The following is a 26394-nucleotide window of genomic DNA, read 5'->3' on the forward strand; positions in this document are numbered from 1 at the left end:
GGAAAGAAAACAAAGTGACTTCTGACCTGGAAGAAACTGCTCGCCTCGCGGACCATCTTCTCCCTCTCCCCGGGCCAGGTCACTATCTCTAACTTTGATCCCTGGCTTTCTGAAGCACTTAACTCAATCTCCCCCATCAGACCTTTCTCAAACAGAAAATGTCACTCACTCATATGGTTAACTCCAGCCCTGGATCATAGATGGCATTCAGTCCCATCCTCATCCAGCAGAATGGCATACGCCTCCTAGCTCAAACTATATCGCGCAGAAGAGCACAAAGCCAAACAAATCCTACTACTGTAACAGAATCTCCAAAGCCCCACACTCATTTAGGGAACTCTTTAAGCTCATCTCTAAATTCAAGGCACCTGCATTCTCCACCAACACTCCCAGCCACAATTAATCCCTTTGTGATTCTCTCTCAGACCACTTCCACAATATAGCCCAAGAGAGACACACCTTCATCTGGTCTAAAATCTCAAACCCCGCTCTCTCCCCCACCTCGTCCCTAACATCAGAATTACCTTCGAGCCTCACATTCTTCTCACCACTCTCCCCCACAGAATTTCTCAATCTAAAAATCGAACATCAGGCTCCCTCTGCACCCCCCCTCTTTTCCTGCTATAAGAAATCTTGACATTCACCTGTGCTGGCAATCTTGCATGATCCATCAACTCATCACTCACCTCTTGTATCTTCCCAGCGGAATGTAAGACCTCGTACATCAACCCCCTGCTTAAAAAGACCTCCCTCGACCCCCTTGACCTGGCCAACTACAGACCCATCTCAAACAACCGCTATAGCCAAATTAGATGACCGAGCGCCATACTTGCTGCTATGCCTCTTCTCAGAATCAAACCAGATTCTAGTCTCTACCCATTCGGGCTTCAGATCTTTATGAGGAACAGAATCCTGCTTAGTCTCCATCTGGGATGATTTTAAAAGAGACACAGACTCGGATGGCTGCACTGCCCTAATCCGATTTGACCTCTCGTTAGCATTCAACAACATTTACCATTCCATCCTCACCAAGGACGTACCTCAGAGCTTCACTGGTCCCCGGCACCCCCGCCAGTCCTCTCTTGCACTTTGCCTCAGGGCCCTACACCCCACCCACACGCAATGCACTTGAGAATTTAACCCAAGAGAATGGCTCTTTGCACTTAGCCCAGTCTCAACCGACTGGGTACACTTGATCCTCCCCCTCCCTGTGACCCTCTGTGCACTTCCTCAATCCATAATCACTGCACCCGAAGATCGTCTGTCTGTCTCCCTTGTCTTTACCCCTTAATTGCACTGTTAAAATTGCAGAATCGCCGTCGGACCCATTTGCTGTCTCCCAAACTGTCAAATGTATTTTTTATGCACGTACTCTGCCTGTGCAGACTATTATTGTCTAAGAATTTTAAGGGCTCTGAACAGCTGTTTTTTCTCACCATGTTCCCACCCTCCTTGAGTGCTTCGAAACACTTTCCTGTGTATAGGCACTATATAAATAAACAATACCATACCATACCATACCAAGAGACTAATCTTGTTAAACGCAAGTGCAGGGTGGCAGAGAGGAAATGGCGTGCCTCATGTTCATCCTCTGACAAACTGGCCTGCCGCCTGCTCCAAAGGCAATACTGTCTCCCTGTTCTCATCAAGAAGAGAGCCCTTATCCAAGCCCGCATCTCTGCGGCATCTAACAACTCGGCCGAACTCTTTAAAATCTGCAAGGAGCTTGCCAACCCTGCTGCTGTCTCTACCTCTCCTGTCCCCTCCCAGGCCCTCTGCACGGCACTGGCCTCTCACTTCATCTCTAAAACTCAGGACATCCTGTCCTCACTCTCCTCCTTTCACCTCCCTCCCTCTCTTCCCGGCTCTTCCCCTGGCCCTTCTGCAGCCACCCCTCCTCCCTCCTTCTCTGCCTTTCCCCTTTTTTCTGCTGATGAGGTTTCCAGACAAGTCCGATCTATGAAAGTCTCGTCTAAACAGGTTCACCCCTGTTCCTCCAAAACTATCAAGGACCACATCGATTCCCTGGCTCCGGCCCTGGCTGATTTTTGCAACCACTCTTTCGCCTCTGGAGTCTTCCCTTCCCCCCCTTAAGCACTCCCTTGTGCACCCTCTTCTTAAGAAACCCTCTTCTGACCCCCTCCTGCCCGGCTAACTATTGCCCAATTTCCATCACTCCCTTCCTGGGCAAGCTCCTGGAGAAACTGGCCATCTCCCAGTTTAACCTCCATGCTGAATCTGTTGGAAGTCTTCATGACCATCAATCTGGCTTCAGAGCTGCCAGAAGCACGGAAACTGCTCTCCTGAACATCCGTGAGGACCTGCTCTTGAATCTCGACTCCAACACTCCGTGTGTTCTCATCCTGCTCGATCTCTCTTCTGCCTTTGACACTGTCAACCATGCCATCCTGCTCAACCGTCTCCGTGATAACCTGGGTATCACTGGTCATGCTCTGGCGTGGCTGACCTCTTTCCTCTCCAATCGACCCTCCCAGGTCCAACTGGGGTCCTTCCTCTCTGACATCTTTTTCTCCACCTGTGGTGTCCCCCAGGGATCAAATCCCTCCCCCTGGCTGTTCAACCAGTATCTGGCACTCCTTGCCCACCGCATCGCCGCTCTTTGCCCCAACTTTCAGCGCTATGCCGACGATACCCAGCTCATTTTCAGCTACCCTCGGCCTCCTCCTCTCTTTCCCTCATCTCTGACTGTCTGTCTGCTATCCAGCAATGGTGTGCCGCCAATGACCTCTGCCTTAATGCCAGTAAGACTGAGATTCTACTCATCGGCACACCCACCCCCTCCTTCCCTGCAGCTCTCTGGCCGGCCTCTCTTGGCCCTCTTCCCGCTCCTACCTGCAAGGCAAAAAACCTCGGGGTTATCTTCGACTCCACACTCTCCTTCTCTCCTCATATATATGACGTCTCTAAGAAGTCACACTACCAGCTGCACCTCCTCAGAGGTATTCTTCCCTTCCTCTCCTTCCCCCAGAAGCTCACTGTCTCCCGAGCCCTCGTTCTCTCTAAGCTGGACTACTGTAACAGCCTCTATCTTAATCTGCCTGCCTCCACTCTCCGCCCTCTGCAACTCATCCAGAACAGAACTGCGAGAATTGTCCTTGGCCTCAAGCCCAGGGACCGTATCTCTCCAGGACTGAAATCTCTACACTGGCTCCCAGTGGCTGCGAGTATAAAGTTCAAAACCCTCTGCATTGTCCACAAGGCCTTCTGGGGCCTAACTACCTTCAACTCTCTCTTCCTAAATATCTTCCTTCCCGTGCCCTTCGCTCATCCGTCTCCAACTCCCTCAGGGTCAGCCGCTTCTCGAAGCAATGAGCTGGGGGTAGATCTCTCTCTGCGGCAGGGGCCTCCCTCTGGAACAGCCTTCCTGCCTCCCTGAAACTTGAGGAGAACCATCTCCGGTTCCGGAAGCACCTCAAAACCTTCCTCTTTGCTTCTGCTTTCTCTCTCCCTCTCCCCTGCTAATTCTTCGCTGAAACTGCACTGAATCTGTAACTGGGCCACTCTCACCGACCCCGGTCCTGGGCCCAGCCACTCTCCACTTGCACTGCCTCCCTGGCAACCCCTGCACTGCGGGACTGTCTCTGTATCCCTACAGCCCCCCCTTCCCAGCACTTGTCTGCACTTATCTTGCACCTGCCACCAGCTGGCCCCCTTACTTATTTATTTTCTTTTATTCTACTTACCTTGTACTGCACTTCCCCCCCCTCCCCTTCCCCTTGCACTTTCTCCCTTCCCCCTACCCATGCACTTGCGTGATCTGAATGACACCTGGCCTAGTAGGATCGTTGTCTGTCTTCCCCTTGTTCCCCCCCTTCCTGCCTCGTCGCGCCTTGAAACACTTGTGTATAGGCGCGTTACAAATGCCATATCATATCATATCATACTACAGACTCAAGGCATCAGGAATACAGCTCTGAATTAGATATCCTCCTTTCTCTCCAACAGATCTGAAATAGCACACATGCCTCTGGTCTTCTCGGCTGTCCTCCCATTCACCCACGGAGTACCGCAAGATGCCTTTTTGTCCCCTCCTCTTTAGCCTCTTCCTAAGCCCGCTGCCCGCACTCATTCGATCCCACGGTTTATCATGCTACAATTACGCAGAGGACACCCAACTCATCTTCAAAATCTCAAATAACCCCTCCGACCTCTCCCGATCTCGCAGCCTGCCTCTCTGAGATCAAACGCGCTGGATGATGGCCAATCACCTTCTACTCAATTCAGGCAAAACTGAGATCATGATATGTGGGAAAACCACCCTCTTCTCTCAACCCACCCCCTGACCACTCTCCCTAGGCCAACCTCCAACACAGTAATAAATCTCGGGTGCATTGTGGACACGGACTTAACCCCATCACATCAACTCTGTTGTAAAATGCGGGTACCTCCACATATGCATCCTTTGCCTCCTTTTTCCTTTCCTGACCTTCACACGCACACAGTCACTGTGATCTTTGCAATCATCCTTTCACGACTAGACTTTGCCAGCACACTATTTCTAGAGGCTCCCGCCTCTGAACTGGGAATACAAAACACTTGTGCAAGACTCCTCCTAGCCTTCAAGCCATAGGTCGCAGAGAACACATCTCCCCCGCCCTCTGTGGCCTACACTGGCTTCTGATCGGGTGGCAATCTTCGTTCAAGGCAATGTGCATCACCCATCAAGCCTTTTACAACAAAGGACCTGAATACCTGCAGCAAAAATGTACCTGCTACAAGCCTTACAGAAACCTCATATCAGGCATTTTACTTGTCATTTCAGTGACCAAATCTACTCGTATTGGGGCTTCTTCTCAGTACAAGCACCCACAATCTGAAACTCCCTCCCATTAACCATCTGCCACATAGAGGACCACCTCGCCTTCAAGAAAGCACTCAAAACTTGGTTCCCATTAGTGTGGCGTCAACACTGACTTGATCTTCCGTAGGTGACTACGCAATATCACCTCCATGCTTGAAGCCAACATAGTACTTACTGCTGAACACGAAGATGACAAAGGGCAACATGATGACGGTATCTGTGTTGCACCTTCCTTTTGTGCTTGTAATTGCATGTCATCAGCTTGTGTGCCATAGAGTCAGGCTACCCTGCACACTACCCGCAGCAGAGCCCTCAAAAGTAATCTGATGCTGTTGGGAATTCACAGGCTTCTTACTTAGCCCGGGCCCCTTCGATCGTGCTGCAAACCATGCAGTGCAGCTGGCTCCCACAAGAAGTTCAGGCCAGTTGTCACATAGCCGCCGACATGGCACTCCTCCCCATGCCATTTTGATATGTGCTGCATGACTAAAACAATTGCTTTAGACCTACATCACCCTCGACCTTTGCACACTGCGACCCATAGGATATGACCCATAGGGTATACTGAGTCCCATGAACATTTTTGTCCAGCTGTCACAATAGCCTATGACACGGCACTCGTCCTTACGCCTTTGCAATATGCGCTGTTGCTTGAAACCAGGCCGTTCTCTTCCTATCTCCGATTTTGGCAATAAAAGCATGCAGGTCTGCTCAGACTACGGTCTTCCAAAGGGCGTTCATCCGCTACTGCGATTTCAGGCCATACCAATGGCAGTAGGCGCTATACAAACATCACCTAACATAACCTAGCAAGAGGTGGGTCCCAAGAGAACACAGGTAATTCCAGTGGGCTTTGACACAGATGCAAGTTTCACATCAAATGTCCCCCTGTGCCTAACTTGGGGGTTTGTCCCCTTCCTTCATTGTATCCATTGCTGGCCAACAAGGCGAGACAGTGTACGGAGAGATTGCCTCGAACAAGTGTAACTATGAGGCCCAGGAGGTGGGCCATCTGAAAACTGCAAATGATACAGTTTTGGGCTATTGCCACATCACTCCCAGTTCAGTATTGTGACATCTATGCCGAGGTTGGCATGCTGACAAATTTGCCACAGCATTCCAGAACATGTGACTATTTTGTTGTCCAAATTATAATGCTGCTCCCCTCTCTCTCTTTCTCTCTCTATTCTCGTTTCTCTTTCTATACCCCTCTTTCTCTCTCTCCTTCTCCCTTTCCCTCCGCCTTTTCACCTCTCTGCCACAGGTGCCTTGCAGATCGAGAACAGTGAAGAAACGGATCAGGGGAAGTACGAGTGTGTGTCCAGCAACAGCGCAGGGGTGCGCTACTCTTCACCAGCTAACCTTTACGTGAGAGGTAGGGAGCGCCCCAGCTCTGCACGGGGAAAGTTCAGAACGCTGGCAGGTGTCCTTTGCTCCTTGCGTGAGCGAGGGGCCAGTGCTGGTGTGGAACATGAAGAACCAGGGTTTCAGCATGAGTGTCACCAGCGGGGTGGTGTGGTGGAAGGAAGTAAATGAACAGCCCAGGCACAGAGTTCATGTAGTGCGTACCTGTCAGGCGAGCTGTATTGGGCTTCCCTTAGAGAGACTTTATCATCGCTCTCTCCCTGTCATTTCTGTCTCAGACAAAATGCAGCATTGGTTCAACTCTATGAACAACTATGCACATATTGTAGAGGTGCAACTCCCCTATTCATAAGAAGCACATGTAAAACCAGAGGTGAGCTCCCTAGTCCTGACACTTGGGAGAAATGCCTTGGTCCTAATATTAAATGATATGTTTGCATTCATACTAGAGATGTGTGTGATCATTTAGCCTTCTTCATAAAGGGATTTCATGATCGCACTTTGTAGTTGGGAAGCATGTAAGTGGTTTACGCTCATTACTTTACGTTGCAAGCATCTGCCAGTCATGGGATGGTCTATATGTTGGTAGGACTCTTCCCAGTTAGAGAATTGGGATGCTTTCAATTCTACGAAGTGCCATTCTTCATTTGTGTGATGAAGACGGCTCTTCAGGTGCTTCCGATCTCCAGATGATCAAACCAATCGGGCAAGATACCCCTTCTTGGTTATGTAGCACAGTAATGCTACGCCAACATGTGGCGACCCCTATCTCAGATGCATCTGAGACACAGCGAGGGCTTTGCCCATCTCCAACCTCTCCATGATGGAGCTGTGAGATCGATCTTCTTGTAATGTAAAGCTGCCCTTTTCCAAATGGCCTATGCTGTGGTCGGTGATCAGGTAGACCACCTGGTAGATTTGTACCTCTCCCGCCTATCCTGAATGAGTCAATACGATAAAAGGCTCCCATGACGCTTATTATATATATATCATTGTTGATCTGGCATTCAGGCAGTAGGATTTATTTTAGTGGTGCCCAATTCTGATTTAATCCATCATGGAGTCTGTTACTTATTTCGGCTAATATTTAGGATATATTGTAGAGACTTTTCCATTGCACCTTGTGGCTAGTTACTGACATGTCCAAGGTAGAGTCCAAAAGGTACCATCTCTACAAGGGTCCTTAAAGTCCTCGTTTCAGTCTGTCTAGAGTGGTCCTCCTAGATGCACCCAGGTCTGATCTGTACATGATGGATTGCAAGAGAAGTTTCTACATTTTTGTAATCTAACCAGAGTTATTTTAGAGATAGTGTCCATCTGAACATTTGTCAAGAACCTCCTTTTCCATTAGCCACACCAACTGATGGAACACTGCCCATCTCCAACTACTTGATGTGTTCCATACTCTGGCACATTGCTTTTTGACGTTTGTCATATCTGATTGTGTGTGTGTCATGCAACCAAAGATACAGTCACATAGAGACGAGGATGAAAGAAATTGGCGAGGCAGCCAGGGAACCAGCAGGCCTGTTAACTGTTATTTCCTACAGATGGCCATGTTCCATAGCTCTGCACGGAGTGCCAAGTGTGATTGTCTAGCATGTTCGTATGTACTTGGACTGCTATGCCCTAGGAAAATATGCCATGAACATTTCTAATTTGTAATCCTGTGACTGTCTTGGATACTAATGACTTAACCTCTTTTTATAAGCTTAAGTAACAAACCATCTCCTATCCCATGTGAGAAGAAAGCAACCCATTTTGAATTCCTTGTGGGGTGTTTCTATAGGAGGGTGGGACCCTCCGACCCACTCCCTTCCTGGGTTGAATCACTGCTGGTTGTGTAGCTTAACTTCACACTACTAAAACAAGGTTTGCACTTTCCTGCTCTGCTGGCAGTCACTTGTTCTGAGCTTCCTGCACTTGCACACTCACCACTCTAAACTTCTCAGCTTTACACAGTCCTCCTCTGCTTTGAGCACTTTCACAGGCACCTGTAGCGCAAGAACTTTGTCCCCAGTTTTGAGTTTGTCCCCCCTTTTAGATTTCGCTGAGCTTGATTCACCTCCACGGCTTCCTTAATAGTTTGCTTCTCAGGTGCATTGGGAGCCTAGCAGTCAGTGTTTATTGAGAGCCAGGACGTTGATGAGTAGAGAGCAGTCCATGTGATCTCTGGGTGACATAGGTGCCCGGGGTTTACCTGGTAGAGCATGGGCCTGGCGCCCAGAGTGCAGAGGATGGCGATTACAGGGTTGAGTGAGGAGACTGGCGTTTTCCTTGCACCATGAGAACACTGCATCAGATAATGTATCCTGCAGAGCTTGTGTAATATTTGAGTGAATCCTTGATCGCCATCTATCGGCATTTTATGAGCCCAGTCATCAGGAAGGAGTTGCCTGACACCGCCTCAGCTAGCCACTGGGTTAGAAATCAAATCATTGCTTAGAAAGGCAGTTCTTTTAAAGAGCAAAGAAACTCTGGGAAAAGGCGGCAAGGGGCAATGACCTGGGTGGTCAAAAAGGCAATCAAGGGATAAAGAGAATTTCTCTGAGGCACTTTACAATGTGTGATGCATAATGTGTATTAATTGTACAACACACTATACCATGCCAACATACCATACATAGTATCTTGTTTGTAAATGATGAGCAAAGAGTGAGCCTGGGTATATTGAATGTCCTCCCTTGTAGGGATGGTGTCTCGAGACCTTCCGAAGGCAGACACAAGTGCAGTCTGGACAAAGTCCGAGAGACAGGGTGTGGTTTCACAGCGGCCATCTTGTTTACTTTACACAGTTCCATTAACTGCTTAGGAAAATAAACATTAATATTGGTACAAATCAAGAGTTTGGAAAGTAAAAAAAAAAGGGGGTTCAATCTTAGGCCCAAAAGGCTGCAACCCAGTGGCTCAATTTTATCGAATGCCGCAGGACATTGCTAAGCCAAAAGTAGCTGAATCGTACAAGCCTGAGCCGTAGCAGCAAGCACCCCTGTAAAACGTAGACACTCAACTTAATATTGTCCGTGCCATGATCCATTTGCTTATTTTAAAGAAAAGCAGTGCGATTTACAGCGATTAAAGATGAGACTGTGCTTCAGCTTTATATATCTTTCTCAGGGCCACTAACCTTCGATTATAACTCATGGTCTCATGCAAGTTTGGGCGAGAGGATCACCAATGGAGCACATGTTAACCTAAAGTGGGTCGCCCTGGCAGGATTTTCTTCACTTAAGACAGACCTTGTGTTCCTTATTCACCGGAGGCTCAGACACGCGTAGCTGGCAACTATCTTCATTTTGGAGCAGCATTCCCTCACTAGGAAACCAAATGTTGCAATTCCTTACGGCATGTATTTTGATGTTTTTCTTTTCATGCATCATGCCCCCATTAGAAATTCCTATAGATGGCAGACATGAGCTTGCACCCTATACACTCCCTCGCATGGGAACGTATGGCAACTGGAATCTACTGGTTCTCATACCCTTCCCTGAGGGACTTCAAAGAAACCTCATTCTGATGCAGACCTATGTATATGTAGTGTCCTCAGAGCTCCTAACTTGTTGGCGTAAATCAAGAGGGCTATGGAGAAGGCTCTGATTTGTAGGATGCTTTCAAGATTCTGGTTGGGGGTGTTTTGGTCTTCATGGGGTCATGCTTGTTATGGTAGAGCTGGTGTAGAGTGGTGCACCCTCCAACTCGAGGTAAGGCCTACAGAGGTAGGTTATCTTAATTGGCTCCCTTACTGAGTTGGGGCCACGCCCCGTGACCGATGTCATCACATTTGCCCCTTGCTGAGGTAAGGCATGGGGCTGGTGTCTAGCTAGGCCCCACACCCCTACCTGCGGTGAGTCCAGAAGGCTGTGGCCCGGGTTTCAAACAGGCATTGTGGTAGCTGCCATAGTTGCTGGGTGTTGTGATGAGGGACGTTGTTGGGTGGGTACGTAAGCGGGGTGGGGGAGGAATCTTAGGGGCTTGTAAGAAGACTGAAAAGAAAGATGGTTGCTGTCTTTTTTTACTTTCAATGTTGCCGAGTTCAAGAATCGCTTTGCAGCCGACTGCAGCCTTGAGATGGCCTTTTTTTACTCTCTCTGTGTTTCCCCTATTTTTTCTCTTCCTCATGTCATTGTGTTCCGCATCAAACCCCCTTAACATCCCTCAGAGCTTCGAGAAGGTTGGTGTGTTTTTTTTCTTTTTTACTTTATTTACCCACATTTTTACATTCTTTAAGAAAAAAAAAAAGAAAAAATCTGAGGCCTCTGTACGTGGCACAAGATCCACTCTTAGTGGGTCCTTTTGATAATGAGAATGTGTTGCACTGCGGAAACCTTTCTCTCTGCATCCTTTGGTAATGTTGCTGGGTTTTGCACTTTCGTCGTCATGGTAACTTGGTGCTCGGACATTGAGCCTGATGCATGATGGGAGAATGTAACTTTTGCATGATTCTTATTGTTTTTCTGCTGTTTCCTTTTTGTTCATTATTTTTAGTTCTGGTTATTAATTATTTTGTTGGGTTTTATTGTTGTTTTTTTGTTCTTTTGTTTTGTTCTGATGATGGATTTTGCTATGTTGTAGTGTACTAACGTTCAATGCATTTATTTAACAGTAGCCTATGTTCCTGCCTAGTTGGTTCATTTCCTGCGTGAGGTGGGCGGATCGGGATTTCAAAGGGCCCTAAATTGGGGGATATGTCTGACAGAGGGATAAGAACTGCTCGGGTAGCCTTGTAGAGAGCCTGTCGGTCCATTGGCCGTGATACCTCTGGATTTGGGCGTATAACAAATGTAATAAATGAATAAATAAATAGAATTGGGGTCCATCAGTGCCCTTCACTCTGCTCCTGAGGTTCCGTTCCTTGGCATTGGCCATTGCCAGTGAGACTGTCTGGTGTATGCCTTGCAGGAAACCTCTCTCGTTCTGGCTCTGCAAAGCCTAACGGACGCTACCTCCAGAATCTGGATCCATCTCTTTACCCAGGTGGCGATGGTAGATGTCACCTGAGGGCAGCGCTGTGGGGGAAAAGTGATGCATACCAGAAACAATGTGAATGGTGGATTCCTGCACAACTTCCCAAGATCCTTTGGAGAATCAGTTGCATCTGTCCCAGTGGAGCATTGGCCTCGCAGATGTTCCAAAGGGAAGGATGGGCGAGGATTCTCCCTATGGCGATGTGTGCACCGTTATTCAGAAGGGCCCGTGGTGAATTTCCCCATCGAGAATCACCCTCACCCTCTCCAGTGGAACCCACGGGGAGCTCTGACGCACACCTTTCTCATGGATGATAATCCACACTGATTTGCATTTGTCCAGTTGGGGATGGTGAAAAACAGTACCTATTGACATCGGAGAAGCATTGCACACAACTGTCTTGACTCTAAAGGATATTACATTCCAGGCTGGAAACCTACATGGGCACAATTCCAGCTGTGCAAGAGCAGGGCACAGATCATGTAAAAGCAACCAGGGTTTGTATCTACCACCTAGTTCTTTGCTGGGTGGTTAGAACGGGATTACAGTGTTGTCTTTTGCCCGCCGTGCTGGGGTACAGGCTAGCCCGCTTTCCATTGGACACACATGGTATATTGTAGCAGTCTCAAAATGCTAAGTAGTTAGAGCGACTATTTAAAATGCCAAGTTAGGGAAAAGGGTCATTTTTTTTCAAATAAACCAATTGGTTCAAGTGCCACCAACTAGTTTCTGTATCAGGCTAAATTGCCTCGTTTTATACAAATTTGTAGCATTGGGAAAATCTAGAAGAGCTTCCTTTCTGCACTCATATAATCATCCAGGGGTTCCTGGCGCTATTTATACCACTGGGCAGGAACACAGAGCTGTGCTAGTGCCAGTGAAGCCCGCCCTGCCTGCCTGCTTGCCCGCCCGCCCGCCCGCCTGTGTCTCTCTCACCTCTGCATTGCTGATCTCTTTGTGTTAGGGGGAAAAGTTAGATTACACCTTGTCAAGTTCTAATTTGAAGCCAAAAACACCTTTGCCGAGGTATGGGCCTGCTGCATGTGTAGGTGTCGCCCTCTGCGCAGGTCCAGGACCTCTGGGCACCGGGTCTGTTTGGGTCCGAGCTGGTAGAAGGCACCCCGGGACAGGAGAATTGCTGGGCATGCCCGAAAACCTGTGTCGAAAGGAAGGAGAAAATTGACAAGCTCATCAGGGAAACTTGTGGGCGGCCATACATTCCTGCGTATGTTGCACAGGGCTTTGCGATAAGTTAACATTCACAAACTGTGATGGTGGGAAGTGTGACTTCGTGATCAGCAGAAAATTGGATGTGGGGGGTTTACCATGCCCCCCAGTGTGAACAAGCAACATGGCGTGGCTGGTAATACAATGCAGGTCTAACCCCTAGGTTACCGGGAATCCAGCTGTTAATGTGGGAAGGTAGCCTGAAGTGGCATTGGAAGGTGTAATCTAAGCTTCACTAATAATGTTGAGGCTGCTCATTGTTTTGGCACCCGCATCGTACCCCACCCCCACCCTACTTCCCCTTCTTTGTGTTGGAGTAAGACGGAATGGCTCCTCCCCTTCCCGTTCCTCCCCACACCCTAAGGCGATGCCTGCCTTATCTTCCCTCACCTCATACGTGGCAGCCGCTTGCTGAGCGTGGGAGCGATGACTTCATCCTCTTCCGTTTTGCTGCTTTCCCAAATTCACCCTCACCTTCCACTTTTGGTTCGATTTTTGTGTTTAGTATTTTGGATATATAATTCTTTTTTTATTTCCTTGACCGTGGTTCATTTGGTTAAATTTCTGTGAATCGGGGTTTGAAATGTCACAGAGCCCCCGCCCACTCTCTCTTTCCGCTCAATCACATTCCTCAAATGTGCTTTGGCTTGATTTTAAAGCCCTTTGATTGGTTATGAACACTCACAGGGCCTAGACTTGTCATTGGACAACTTCACCACCCAGCCCTCACCATTTCTCCCCTAACCTCGTTTTTTTGTGCACCTCCACACCTGCACAACCCTGCAGTGCCATTGTCGTGAGAACCACAAAGCCTCCTGGTAGAAGGGGACATGATATTTGCTAGTTTTGCAGGGAGAGACCTGCGACCAGCTCCCATTCACATGTTCTTCCTTCTCTGTCCCTTCTGTAGCTTTTTGTCTGTTGGAGCTCCTGCCCCCACATATCTCCCTGTCCTTCTAGTGCCCCATCTCTTCCTCGTTGAAATACAGGCCTGTTCTTCATAGTTATTTTGAAACTCCCCCCCCACACCCTCTTACACCCTCTACATATTCTCTTTCTTTTGCAGAAATTGACCTGTTTTCTGCATCACTCCCTCCAGAAACATCTCAGAGTTCCCCTAGTTTCCAGGCACACTGTATTGCTCTCGCACCCAGCATTTCTCTGTTTCAAGGCGAGAACTGTCTTATAGTTTGCAGCATAACATTCAGACCTCAAGACTCGGGGTACAGATAGGCCAATGTCCAAAGATGGTGCCTGCTGTAAGGCAGGGGCCTTGCAAAATAGTGCAATCAACTTCCTCGCTTAACATTCCTCCATGCAGTGATATGAGCTTGTCTGGTGGACATGGTCAACCTTTATATGTGATGCACTGCAGTCCCCAAAAAGATGCTCTGTTCCCCATTGGCCAGGTGCTCTGTTCCCGATTGACCAGGTGCTCTGTTCACCATTGGCGTTGTGAGATGCAGCCCCAGCATGGGTAGGGTAATTGATCTGCCTAAACCACGCCCATTCCACCCCACTCTGCTGACAATGACGACTCCATATACCTGTACCCGACTTGTCTCCTGTGAGTGTGTCAAGCCAGTTGACAAACATTATACCCCGTAAGAAAAATGAAATCTCTCTCCGTCATACTCCAATATTGGACGTTCAGACCCCTTTTTTGTGTGTTGTTTTTTGGCTTCTCTTTTTATTTATACTGAATTCAGTTGGATTTTCTGTCTTCCCCTGTTTCCATGACAACACAGTGTTTGCATCACACGCTGGAGTTTGTCGCTGTTAATGCTGTTTGCTGACTGGAGTTAGTCCGTCAGTCTTTTGTTTCCCCCATTTTTCCTATTCAACACTCACCCAGAAAGTTACATATCAGCCCCCCTCGGAAGACTCATTCTCCCCGTCCTCTTCTCCCTTGGTCTGTCTGCATGCCACAGTCTCTCTTTAACTTCTATCCATCTTGTCTTCAGTGTGTTCTGGAATGTTGCAGTGACGCTGCCTCCTGAGAGGTCCATGTTTAGTTGGGTTGGGAGAGAGAACCCGCGTACTGCCCACTGGAGAGACGGGCCACGTGCCGGTAAACATCCTGCTGGACTCTTGCCTCAGAGTTCTGGGTATTGGACCTGTCTTGCAGTCATGCTCTGGCCAGGTGAAGGCAAGTTGCACTGCTTGATGCCCTCAGAGGATGGCTCCTTAGGAAGGACGCACGAGCCCATGGCTCAAATGAATTACACTGTGGTAGTGGGTGGTGGGTCTAGCTGAAATCCCACTGGCTAGAGAGAGTTGAGAGTAGGTGTTGGGCACAGTCCAATCTGGAACAACGCGGTTTTCCCATGTGACTGGTAATGAGGTGTGGCGCACGCTGCCTGCAAGCAACTGGTCAATGGAAATAGGATTTAATGTGATCTGAAGGACTACCCAAGTACTCCCTTTCACACAAACTGACGCAAAGCATTAAGTGGCCACCCCATCATTGACAGCAACAGTCCGTCTACACGACCCTGACTCAGGCTGATCCGAACTCCTTACATTTTACCAGCTCCTAGAACCCCCCGCTTGTCACCGACACAATCCGAGGAAGCCCTCCTCTTCCCATTAGCACCTGAGAATTCCTGCATATCTTTCACTAGAACAGCTAGAGCAATTCCCTTGCTTTTTGTCCTCACAGACTGTGAATGTGGTCCTTTACTCTCACCAACACAGAGCATGGAGGCCATTCTTTGCGCAACCCCTTCTCTATAACACAACAAAGACCTGGTCCTCCTCCAGTAAGACCTCCCTGTGCACTGCGAGGGAATCATGTGCATTTAACACCCGTGCAACCGCACGGAAGAGCTTTCCAGTCTAGGACCCAGGCCGCCTGAATGAGCCATTCAGCAGATTCCAGGGGGCAAGGTCGATAGCTTCCAAGTGTTTTTCAGGAGTGAGCGTCACTGAAACATTTCATCCAACGTCATTAGTGATCCCGACTCTCCCTCCCCCTCGCTCATGTTCTACCGTCAGGTCTGGAGGCCGCATCCACCTCGAGCCAAGGAGATGTTGAGAACATGGCACTGATATTTTCCTAGGCGTCCCAGTCTGTGGCCGTGTCTTGTTAGTTCTCAGCAGTGATGGCTCTGTTTCTTGTCCTGCCAGGGCTGAGATGTGACCATGTGTTCCCCTTTTGCCCCCCCACATTTGATCACATCCGCGACACAAAGTATGCAGCATTAAAGTGGGCCCCTCCTTCCGTTTCCTTCCCTTCGCTCTCTCTCTCTCTCTCGCTCTCTCTCCCCCTCTCTCTATCTCTGCCTCTAATATTCACATGGGCATTTGCTAGTTGCCCAGAAGTTATGTTCCTCTGCATTGGTCTCTCCCTCCCTCTCTCTCTGTCCTACTCCTTTCTCTTCCTCGTCTGCCTGTCTCTCACTTTCTAAATCTCTCTCTCTCTTTTTTTAACCCTGTTTTTGCATGATGTCTGTGACTCTGAGAGCTGCATCTACCGACCGAATGGTGTCAGATCAAAAAGAGGCTTTGTTGGGTTTCTACACCCTAAAACCACAAAAATGTCATTAGCGTTTCTCATCTTTTCAAAATGTTTTTGTTGTGTTTTTTTTTTTTATCCTTCCGCCGGTAGAGCGTCTCGAGAGGGTTCCAGTTCTCCGCGTGTTAAAAATCCTAGGCCACCTTATTTCCTTCCCCTCTTCCGATCTCTCTCTGGCACCTTCTCCTCTTAAACCTTCGCCAGCCAACGCGCACCCTCAACTTCCTACATTCCACTGTCAGCAACCCATTGTGAAGGGAGGATGTGGGAAATGGGTCCCGAGCTTTGATTGGCTACAGCAGCATGGGCATAGAAATGGTTCCAACTGAGTTTGTACTGCTGCTCCCTCTTTGGCCTATTACTCCTCCTGAAGCAATGAATTACGGCTACCTAAACCTTACTATGCTTTGCGCCCATCCCTTTTACACTTTAGCCCTTGCAAGCATCATGGCAGAGCCTTTTCACCATGTTTACCCTTTGTCAATTGCCTCCCTTGATACCCCTCATACCTGGTTCACGGGATAGCGCCACCAATACCTTTTTGTTTCTTTTTCTTGTTTGAACCACCCAAGGAATGGTGTCGCTGGGAGCTCGGACAAGGGGGCCGGAAAGGAGGGGGTCACAATTTATTTTTCACCAATATGTGAGATGTCTTTAAAGATGAGAAATGGCTAATATATTTTTGTGTATTATCTGTGCTGTGATGGGCCTACCTCCTGATTACTGGAGACCTGTTGCTATGAATTTCAGCTTTAATGTCTTTATATTTCCAGTTTCTATTGTTTGTGAAGTACATTTCTTTAAAATTCTTTTCTGTTACTTTGTTTTTATTTACATACTTTTGCGGATTCTGTTTTTTCCTTTTTTTGCTTTTTATTTCAGCCGTCCGCTCTGTGTTTTTTTTATTACCCTCTTTGCCTTTCTTCCACAGTCCGTCGAGTGGCACCCCGCTTCTCCATCTTGCCGGTTAGCCATGAGATCATGCCTGGTGGAAGTGTAAACATCACGTGTGTGGCGGTGGGCTCGCCCATGCCTTACGTGAAGTGGATGATGGGGATGGAAGATCTGACGCCCGAGGATGACATGCCTGTGGGCCGCAACGTGCTGGAGCTCACCAACATAAAGGAGTCTGCGAACTACACCTGTGTCGCTATGTCCAGCTTGGGAGTCATTGACTCTGTGGCTCAAATTACAGTGAAATGTAAGTTCAGATTGGGCAACACAATGGAGGGGGGGGGCGTCTAGTGTGCTTTCAGCTCTAAAGGTGGACATTTTTGGAAAGGGAGAAGCTTGGTTGAGGAGAAGGCAAACTATACATTACAAGTAAATATCTAAAACCACCTTGTGTCTATCATAGACCTTTAAAATCTCCTCATTCTATAAATCTCACGTAATTCTTTGCTTCCACTGAAAGGGCGGGAGGATAGCTCAGGGGCAACGTTTGTCTTGGAAGCATGACATCACAGAGCAACACAGGTTTGAATCCCAGTCCAGCGCTTAAGAGACTGGTCTCCGGTATCAAGCGCGTTCTGAACGATTCATTCTATTCTTCTTTTGGAAGAGCACCGCAAGACACACATTCCGTAGCAGTGGATATACTAAGAAGGAAATTCCTATTAATTGTTTGCTGTAAAACATAACTATATTTGTATTAATAATTAAAATATCTTTACAAAACTCGTACACGTAATGATCCCATTGGCAAAATAGGGTTCATAGAGTTGGACAAAAAACTCTGTCGCCCCTTGAATCTCTTATGGTGGCATATGCGATATACCTTAAACTGTTTTGAGTATTACATTTTATTATCCACATGTAATATGTATTCAGTACAACACACATTTCAGTGCAACAGTTTTCGTTTTAAAGAAACATACGTTTGGTCTTTAAACAATATACTTTTGGTCTTTTAAGCTATTGAATTTTGGTGATGGTGTCTAGTCCTGCTATGTTGGTGACCTGGTTTCCTTTTACGTAAAACCCCTCCTAAAGCTCTTATCACACAAACTCGCTGTGAAATGGAAATAACGAAAGAATTCGGCCCTTTCTTCCTCTCCGACAAAACCAATAAACCAGACAAAATCCAAAAAAGATGTAACGAAACTTGACAACTCTGAAAAGGAATACTGGATTAAAAGGTTGAGTATCTTCATTATTAGTTGTGTGAGTGCTCAACCATCACATGGAAGTACCAAGCTGATTCTGGGCATTCACACCTCCAGTCCAGTACTGTGAAGCCAGCCAGCTATCAAACATCATGAAGAGTGTAGGGGCTTTGATCATCATTGCCCTGGGGTGGAGGTCCACTTCCAAAATCCTGCATGGGAAAGATAACATCTGTTCTGGGATTGTGTGTTCCTGGGCAGACACCATGTTAATCCTTTGTCCTGAGCGAGAATGGAATTATAATGGGGAAGTAGGCCCACCAGGTTCCGTGGAGGGGTCGCTCACAAAGAGACCCCTGTTCCTTGGAGATGCTATAAACTGGGAAATAAACCACCTTCGCCTTCTGAATGACTTCCTGCTTTGCTGCCAAATAACTGCCTCGCTGTTGCCCAAAGGGTCGAAAAGCAGTCATATGTCACCGGTGAATATTTAGGAATGTGTCACAAGGCTGATTCTTAAATTACTATTGGTATTTACTGTGGGTATAGTGACCAGCAATCCATATTTGGTACCGTGCAACCAGAATTTGGCCAAGCAGGAAACAACATATGCCCCCCATCGTGAGTATAGAGGTAATAGTAAAGACTAACCGTAAATACAGGTGGTCCTTCTATGCTGTGAGGGACCTCAAACTAGGAAGCAGCAATTACCATTGTCGGTTGCGTGATGTGCCCCTTGCCTAAGATCAGGGGCCTGCAACTTGTGGCTCTCCAGATGTTTTGGACTGGTACTCCCATAACCCCTTATCATTGACTACGCTGGCTAGGGCTGATCAGACTTGTAGTCCAAAACATCTGGAGAACCCAAAGTTGCAGATCCTTAGCTTAGATAGTTGACTGATCCTGCTCCACCACCTCATTCATGTTTGGGTCTACACAGTTACTATAGGTGAAACAATTGCACCAAGTCTGTTAAGCTTGAGTTTCCAAGTGCCCGGATTTGTGGGCAACTACCTATTTTATGGTCGTTCATAAAAGGCAGAAGATTACCTGTGACAAATAAGAAAGCAAACATACAACGTCCCATCCCCATAGAATACTGTAATGTTTCAAACCTGTTAGCCCTCAGGCTTTGCTCCCTTAAGAACTTACCCAACCATGGCTATTATTATAATTATAATTGGTTATTTATAACGCGCTTAATACTCAGATGTTTCTAAGCGAGGACGTTGTGTTGCTTCTAAGGCGATTCATTCTGCGTTGCCCCTGAGCTATCCTCCTGAGACAAATATTTTCCAATATTGAGAATAGCTTCAAGCACCACACTTGCAAGAACCTGAAGCAATCCCAGCATCTGCAGATCCTTTGACCCAGGCAGTGTTGAAACTAGTGGCGAATGGGTGGAAGGTACCACGATTTGCTGTCTGGTTCTTGAACATCCCAATCTCTCTTGGTTTAGAATGCATTCATGTTGAAATAAAAACGCAGGGGGGGTCCTGGCAGCCTTTAGGATGCGTTAGAGTGAAGTATTGTTCAAGAAGTGTGTGGCTTGCTAGCGCAAATGCTACATTTGTTTGTGGCTAATAGCTAACTTCAAAAGAGGGGTAGAGGGATTTTGTGCAGATGGTGTAGAAAGTTGGAAGCAGTGAAGTAACTTTGCTGAAAATGTTGGAGGGGACATGACCTCTGAATAAAAGGCACCCCAGCCAAATTAATGGGGACAAAATGGTGTGCCATGAAAGTTGGGGGGGAGGGGTGCAAACCCCTGTGCTCCCTAAAATTACGCCCCTGGTTGGAAGGGTTGGCGGAAGCATGATGCCAGGTGGCTGCTGATTGCAGTACAGTGGGACCTGCAGGTGGAAGGATCAGAAACAGGAACTAGCACAAAAAACAGAGGGGAGTGAACCCGAGGAAGGGAGAACCAAGGACATCCCAGCAATGGGATAGAGCTAGAGGTGGGAAAAGAACGGAAGGGGGCATGAGTGCAGCTGGGGGTGATAATATGATCATTGAGGCAGCAGGAGCAGCATTGAGTTTGCTGAAGGGGATGGGGCGGTGAGGCACTACAAACACAAAAAGGAGTAGCAACGGATCGCAAGAGGAGGTTGATCAAAATATCAGTGACTCAGACAATGGGTAGAATGCTGGACAGGTATTGAGTGACTTGTTTAAAATAAAAATGAGAAAAAAAGACCAATTTAGAAAGACCACTCGGAGACCGCTCTGAGCGGCCTTTCTAAATCAAGCTGTTATGGTGTTGCTAGGTCTAGAAAAGATCAGGGGCTAAGCTAATGTCAGGACTGGCGGGACTTGGGGCAAGCTATAGCCTTTTGGTTGTAGTCCCTGAGCTTCTATACAGGGCTACAACCAAAAGCCCCAGAGCTATAGGCCCCTCAGTCCCCCCTAGCAATGCCTCTGGCTTATTACCCTGCCGCACATGAGTGCGAACAGGGGCTGACAGGCGTGGCCAGACGAGGGAAGAAGTCACAGGAGTAAGTTAATTGTATTTACAGTGCTGTGTGTGTTTGTGAGTGCATGCATGTCTGTGCGGGAGAGGAGGGGGAATGTTTGTGTTGGGGAAAGGAGGGGGTAAATGTGTTTGCATGACTGTGTGTAAGAGGGGAGAGTGTATTGGGCTGGGAAGGGGTGTGATTGATGAAATGAGGGGCTTGGGGGTAAAACCCCCCGATTTTCAGGAAATCCAGTGGGAGAGGGTGGAGTTGTGGGCAGGATTGCCTTCCTAGGGGGTTGGGGGGTAGTCCTGAATGTCAGCATTTTAATGGCGACACAGAATCAGCCGAAAAATATTGGTATTTTTTGTGTTCAGCTTTTAAAATGCAGAAATATCACATAGAACCTGCTGGACAAGAATGGCTCGATATGAAAATAGGGATACAAGCTTGGAAGCAGTGTGGGAATGGGCAGCTAGTGGTCCTGGTGAACGCGCATTTTGAGAAAAGTTAAGCATAGTTCTAGCAGAACATCCAGGAAGAGTTTGGAGGAGGACATGACAAACATAGGATGTGGTGCAACACTGAAGCAGAGCCATGACGAGGGTTTGGAGGGGGGGGTAGGTGCACCGTCATCCAGGGAGGCAGTGGTTGTTTCTGTTTTTTAACTGATTTATAAAGTTTTATGAGCACGATTAATTCAAATTAAGCAATGGTGTGGGTCAAATACCTTGTTCAATGGAATTCCTTCCACTAAAGAGGGTCTACAACCACATTTTAGCTCACTGCACCCTTCACACAGGAGAAATATCCATTTGCTTATCATGCTGGTCCCACCCACAGGGCAGTCCGGAACCGCTAGGCAATTCTCCTCTGAACAAGAGTACCATCAGCAACACCAGACGCGTGTTTTGGCCTTGTTGGGCCTCCAAGGTGAGGTGAAAGGTACAGTGAGCTAAAACAGGGTTGTAAACATTCCCAAGTGGACTGGTCCACCCGGCAAAGATAGACTTGAATTTGTTACAAAGTGACAGGTAGCACTTTACAAAACGCGTAAAAAAATTCCTGGCTTAACATCTCGATTAAAGGGTTCCATTGGAGATAGTTCTTAAGAGGACAAGGCTTGTTTGCTCACCAATATTTCTGTACATGTGATAAAGATACCATCAAATTGTAACTCTTTTATGTGTGTTTTTACAGCACTTCCCAAGGCCCCCGGCACTCCTGTGGTGACAGAGACTACGGCCACTAGCATCACAGTCACCTGGGACTCTGGCAACCCTGACCCTGTGTCGTACTATGTGATTGAGTACAAGTCGAAGAGTCAAGATGGGCCATACGAGATCAAAGAGGACATCACCACCACACGCTACAGCATCGGTGGCCTGAGCCCTAACTCGGAGTATGAAATTTGGGTGTCTGCTGTCAACTCCATTGGACAGGGGCCGCCCAGCGAGCCTGTGGTGACCCGCACAGGAGAACAGGCACCTGCCAGTGCCCCGCGCAATGTTCAGGCACGCATGCTGAGTCCCACAACCATGATCATTCACTGGGAGGAGCCTGTGGAGCCCAACGGGCAGATACGGGGCTACAGAGTGTATTTCACCATGGAACCAGACAAGCCAGTCAATGACTGGCAAAAGTACATTGTAGAAGGAAGCCAGCTGACAACGGTGAAAAGCCTGCGGGAAGATGAGACCTACACCGTCAGGGTCTTGGCATACACCTCTGTGGGGGATGGGCCACTCTCAGATCCCCTACCAGTCAGGACACAGCCAGGAGGTGAGTCCTGCGCAGACTGTTGGTGCGAGGTGCATGCCTTTTAGGCAAGCGGGTTCATGTTAGTAAAGTCTCGTGTGATTATGGGATTTCTCCTCTGAGGGAGGTAACATTAGTACCGGGTTGCAGATCCCATCAGACATATACTTTGGGAGGGCTGGGGCAGATAGCACTGTACAAGCAGGTTCCATGTGCGATTCCCAGAAGCTGATTCTTTGCAGCTGGCCTTATTGTGACATGCTTAGAAGTATAGTTTTTAGATCTGCCTTGCAATTTAATCTGTGGGAGTGGATCTAACCCTGTGTGGTCATTTTTTCCAACAAAAATACACCATTGGTAATACAGAGTGGTACTCGTAACTTGGGGCCCATTTCATTAGACACTAGGTGAACCGCTGTTATTTTTTTCCTGCCTTCCTCCCATCGCCAAAATATTAAGTAGTACATTTATTTGGAATTTTATCTATCAAACATATTGCACATCAAATGTATAAATATATATTAATCCATTTATGAATCCTAAAACCACATAAAAAACAAAATTCTCAAACTCTAAACTTAATATAAAAAAGGAAAACCAACCCTATTTAAAAACCATTCCTTATTGTTGTAATCAATACAGGCTCATAAATCTACTTACATGTATCCTACAGACATTATAAGCTAATTACCCAAGAAGAGCAAACTTTTCTTAAACTTTCTCCTTAATTTCGAAGCGGCATCCAGTATTGTTGCCTTTGCCTTCCAAAGTGTTGTCTCATGTGTTTTAAGGGTGTTGGATTGTCTCACAGATATCCCTGTTAAAATGGATATGAAGAATCGGCCCTCTTGACCGATTCTGAGCGCCCACCCTATTCTGATAGACAGGGACAAACACTAATGTCTAGCAAAGCTCCATCTGGGTAGTGCGACTGAACAGCATGGCTTAGGCTTAGGAGGGCATGAGAGTGGCGAAGAGTTCAGTTAAGCACACACAGAGCACTCTTAATACATTTAAGGAAGAATATATAAAAATAGTTGTTTATGTAGGCCTTAGACAAACTCTTATCAGTGGAAAACCACAGGTAAGTAACACTGCAATATACAATACCATTATATACAGGTTCACCTTGGTAAGAGCTCTAACACTTCACTTTTAAATACAGTTAGAATCACTTTTCAATATTCTGTAACTAAGCAAGCGAATAAAGAAATCGAACCAAGTAAGTAGTCAATACTTTGAGATCCTAATAGATTAAAAATAAAGCAGTTAGCAAAAACCATTCAAAACCTTAGACAGAAGGTACCATCCATAAGAAATCCATCCCTAGCTAGCAAAGAAGGGTCGTAGTGCCCAGGTCGCAGGTCCCAATAAAAGTCTTTCCGCGAGGCTAGGCGACTCTTTAGGAAGATTGAACATGTGTTGGCTTGCGCCAGCGGGTGGTTTGCAAGTGTTCCAAAATTCTGTAAACGAGTGAAGTCTTTAACGGATGCTCTCAACATTTAAAATGGCAAGGGTTGTCAGGAAAAAGCAAAAGCGCACAAGGCTATAAAAAAGAAACCACTACAAAAATGATCTGCTGCCACCAGCCCATCCTGGACACATCATGCAAGTAACCACGGAGTTAAAAGGACCGCGTGTCCCTACCACACCTCACTTAAGGTGACTTGTGCAGAAAAAATAAACAGTCAATTTTACTTTACTTATAGCCGTATAGCCTGGTCAGTGTCCCCAAAACAGATGCTCTCAGCAAGGTATTTTATTAATTTATTTAATATTTTTATATAGCGCGAACGAGACACATAGTGCATCAGAGCGCTGTACAATAGGTAAATAAATCTCAGTAAAATAAAGTATAACATGCAGTACGAGCAAATATAAAATGTTTGCTAATGAATCCTGAAATGACTAAATGAACTCTATTAAAACCACAATCCTAAATACCAGAATTGAAAAGGTGAAAAGGCTTCACTTTCCACCCGAAAGTCAGGAAATGTTCAACACAATAACAAAAAGTAGGGTGTCCCAGTGATGGCTCTGGAGGAAAAGCAGCGTCAAGAAAAATCTTTCCCAACCATCTCCATCTCCAGGGTGGACTTCGTGGGAGGTTATTGAAGGTGCCCGTGTCCTTTGCAATGCCAGGCATGTGCCCACTCCATCTCATCAGGGCCCTGGCACATGCTTCCCAGACAGAAAAAATTAACCATGGATTTGTTTTCCTCTCGTCTTCTTCCCCACTTTTGTATTTGTCGTGTCAGTTCCGGGTCAGCCGATGAACTTCAGAGCAGAAGCTAAAACCGAGACAAGCATTGTGCTGACGTGGAGTCCACCGCGACAGGAGAGCATTGTTGCTTATGAACTTTACTACAAGGAAGGTGCACACGGCAAGGAGGTAAGATTATCATGGAGGCTAGAGTACCTTGAAGCATGGGAAGGAGGAGGCTGGGCAGGGACGCCCAAAGGCATGGTAGCGTGGCAAGGAGGAACGGCATCAGGCAGACCAGAAGGCGTGGTGATGCGAGAAGGAGCGGAATGAATGGAATAGAGTGGGCCAAGGAAAGGGAGATGTTGTAAATAGGATACACTGTGAAAAGGCATCAGGTACCCCGGGATGGAAATGAAGAGAAAGGCATGCAGGGAATGCTGCAGTTCACAGTTGTGTCTGGAATGATCCTCCCTTACACCTCGAACCTCCTCCTGTTACCAACCTGTTAGCCTGTTTCTTGGCCCTAAGTCCCAACGCCCTATGCTCTGTTAATGCTGTGAATCACCACCCCCAGAAGCACTATTAACCTCACCCTTTTTCGCTTTTATTTACACAAGTAACAAAGCATTGCCCTCCGCTTCCACAGTCTTCGTTAGAACAACGAGAGCCAGGAAGGAGTGGAAGGAGCATGACTTGCTGTTCATAGTCTCTTAAATGCACATCTCCCAACATGTTTCAGGAGATCATGGTTGTTTCTCCTTCAAAACCATGAGGATGTTATTGGAATAGCCTGGTTGGCACCAGGGAGAGCTTGGATGGTACAGGAAGTAGCTGTAGTGTGCATGGGTATATTGCTTTTAACAATGGGTGAAGTTGATGTGGAACGCCATTGTACTGGATCCGGCTGATATACAAGGAGCGGGTCAGGAACAAGACTGCAGGGTACCAATGAACTTTCCCTTGACCATTTCATGCATATGTAGACGTGGTTCTAGTGCCTGTGTACATTCCCTATAGTAGTCCTTGAATTGGCAATGGGAAGGTGGTTGTGGGTCCAGGTGTATTTTCACTTTTGTAAACGCATGCCTCAATATCCATGAGTACTTTCCATTCAGCAATACACCACTGTAGCGTTCTATTTGTGAAATGTTTTATGAATTGGAGAAGTGGATTTATTTTTTCATTTTAGGCCGATTTTGCTGGCGTTATGTACATTTGTATCTTGTGGAACAGCACTCCGGAAACCCTTGAGGGCAAGGTTTTTGCTTACCCAAATAGCTGTAATGAATACAATAATTAATAAAGCAAGCGGAACGAGGAGTTGAATCTTGGAGTACGTAAATGCATGACTTATGGAGAGAAGTTGTTGGCTCTAGGTGTAGCCTCCCTTTTAATAATACTGGTCTGCAGTGTGGCCAAGCCGTTAGGTCTAGATGTACTTTGTAGTAGTATATGCATGTTTTGATGAAGGTAGGCTGTTGGACCTGGTGCATTTCCCCTTTAGTAGCACATGCATGTGGTATGGAGGCAAGCTATCAGCCTTACGTGTACTTTGCCTTTAGTTGTATACTCATGTTCTAGGTATGGAGCAAGCCATTTGTGATATGTGTGTACTTTGCATGTCGTAGTATATGCATGTTTTATGGAGAGAGGCTCTTGGTCTTAGTTGACCTTCGCTGAAATAATACATGCATGATGTAAGAAAGGAGGATATTGTGTCAAGGTATACATTGTATATAGAAGTACATGCATGGAGTGAAGCTTTTGGTTCTAGGTGTACTTTGCATGTTGTGGTAAATGCAGGGATCAAAATTAAGATTGGATAAGCAGGAGCTAAAAGCAGCTCTTTGGTATCCAAAATTCACCAGTAACCAGGAGCTACCACTGGGGAACCAGGAGCCAGAACATAGCGTTCCGCAATTCTAACTGCCACATAAGATACACACATGTCATTTTGTCCATTATTTATGACCCCTTGA

The 26394-nt window shown here is 47.0% G+C and overlaps 1 protein-coding gene across 14 annotated transcripts in view; it reads left to right on the forward strand.

Annotated features, from left to right (window-relative positions):
- The window catches only part of PTPRS (protein tyrosine phosphatase receptor type S), a 671876-nt gene that overhangs the window by 463936 nt on the left and 181546 nt on the right, over positions 1 to 26394 (forward strand). For all 14 annotated transcript variants that reach the window (XM_069649333.1, XM_069649335.1, XM_069649332.1 and 11 more), the window contains exons 6-9: positions 6087 to 6197; positions 16828 to 17097; positions 21652 to 22233; positions 24468 to 24601. In XM_069649333.1, coding sequence (XP_069505434.1) covers positions 6087 to 6197; positions 16828 to 17097; positions 21652 to 22233; positions 24468 to 24601 — 1097 coding nt within the window. The remainder of the gene's footprint in view (positions 1 to 6086; positions 6198 to 16827; positions 17098 to 21651; positions 22234 to 24467; positions 24602 to 26394) is intronic.

This window comes from Ambystoma mexicanum, chromosome 1p, assembly GCF_040938575.1.
Source record: "Ambystoma mexicanum isolate Mex_15411 chromosome 1p, UKY_AmexF1_1, whole genome shotgun sequence".
Lineage (NCBI taxonomy): Eukaryota > Metazoa > Chordata > Amphibia > Caudata > Ambystomatidae > Ambystoma > Ambystoma mexicanum.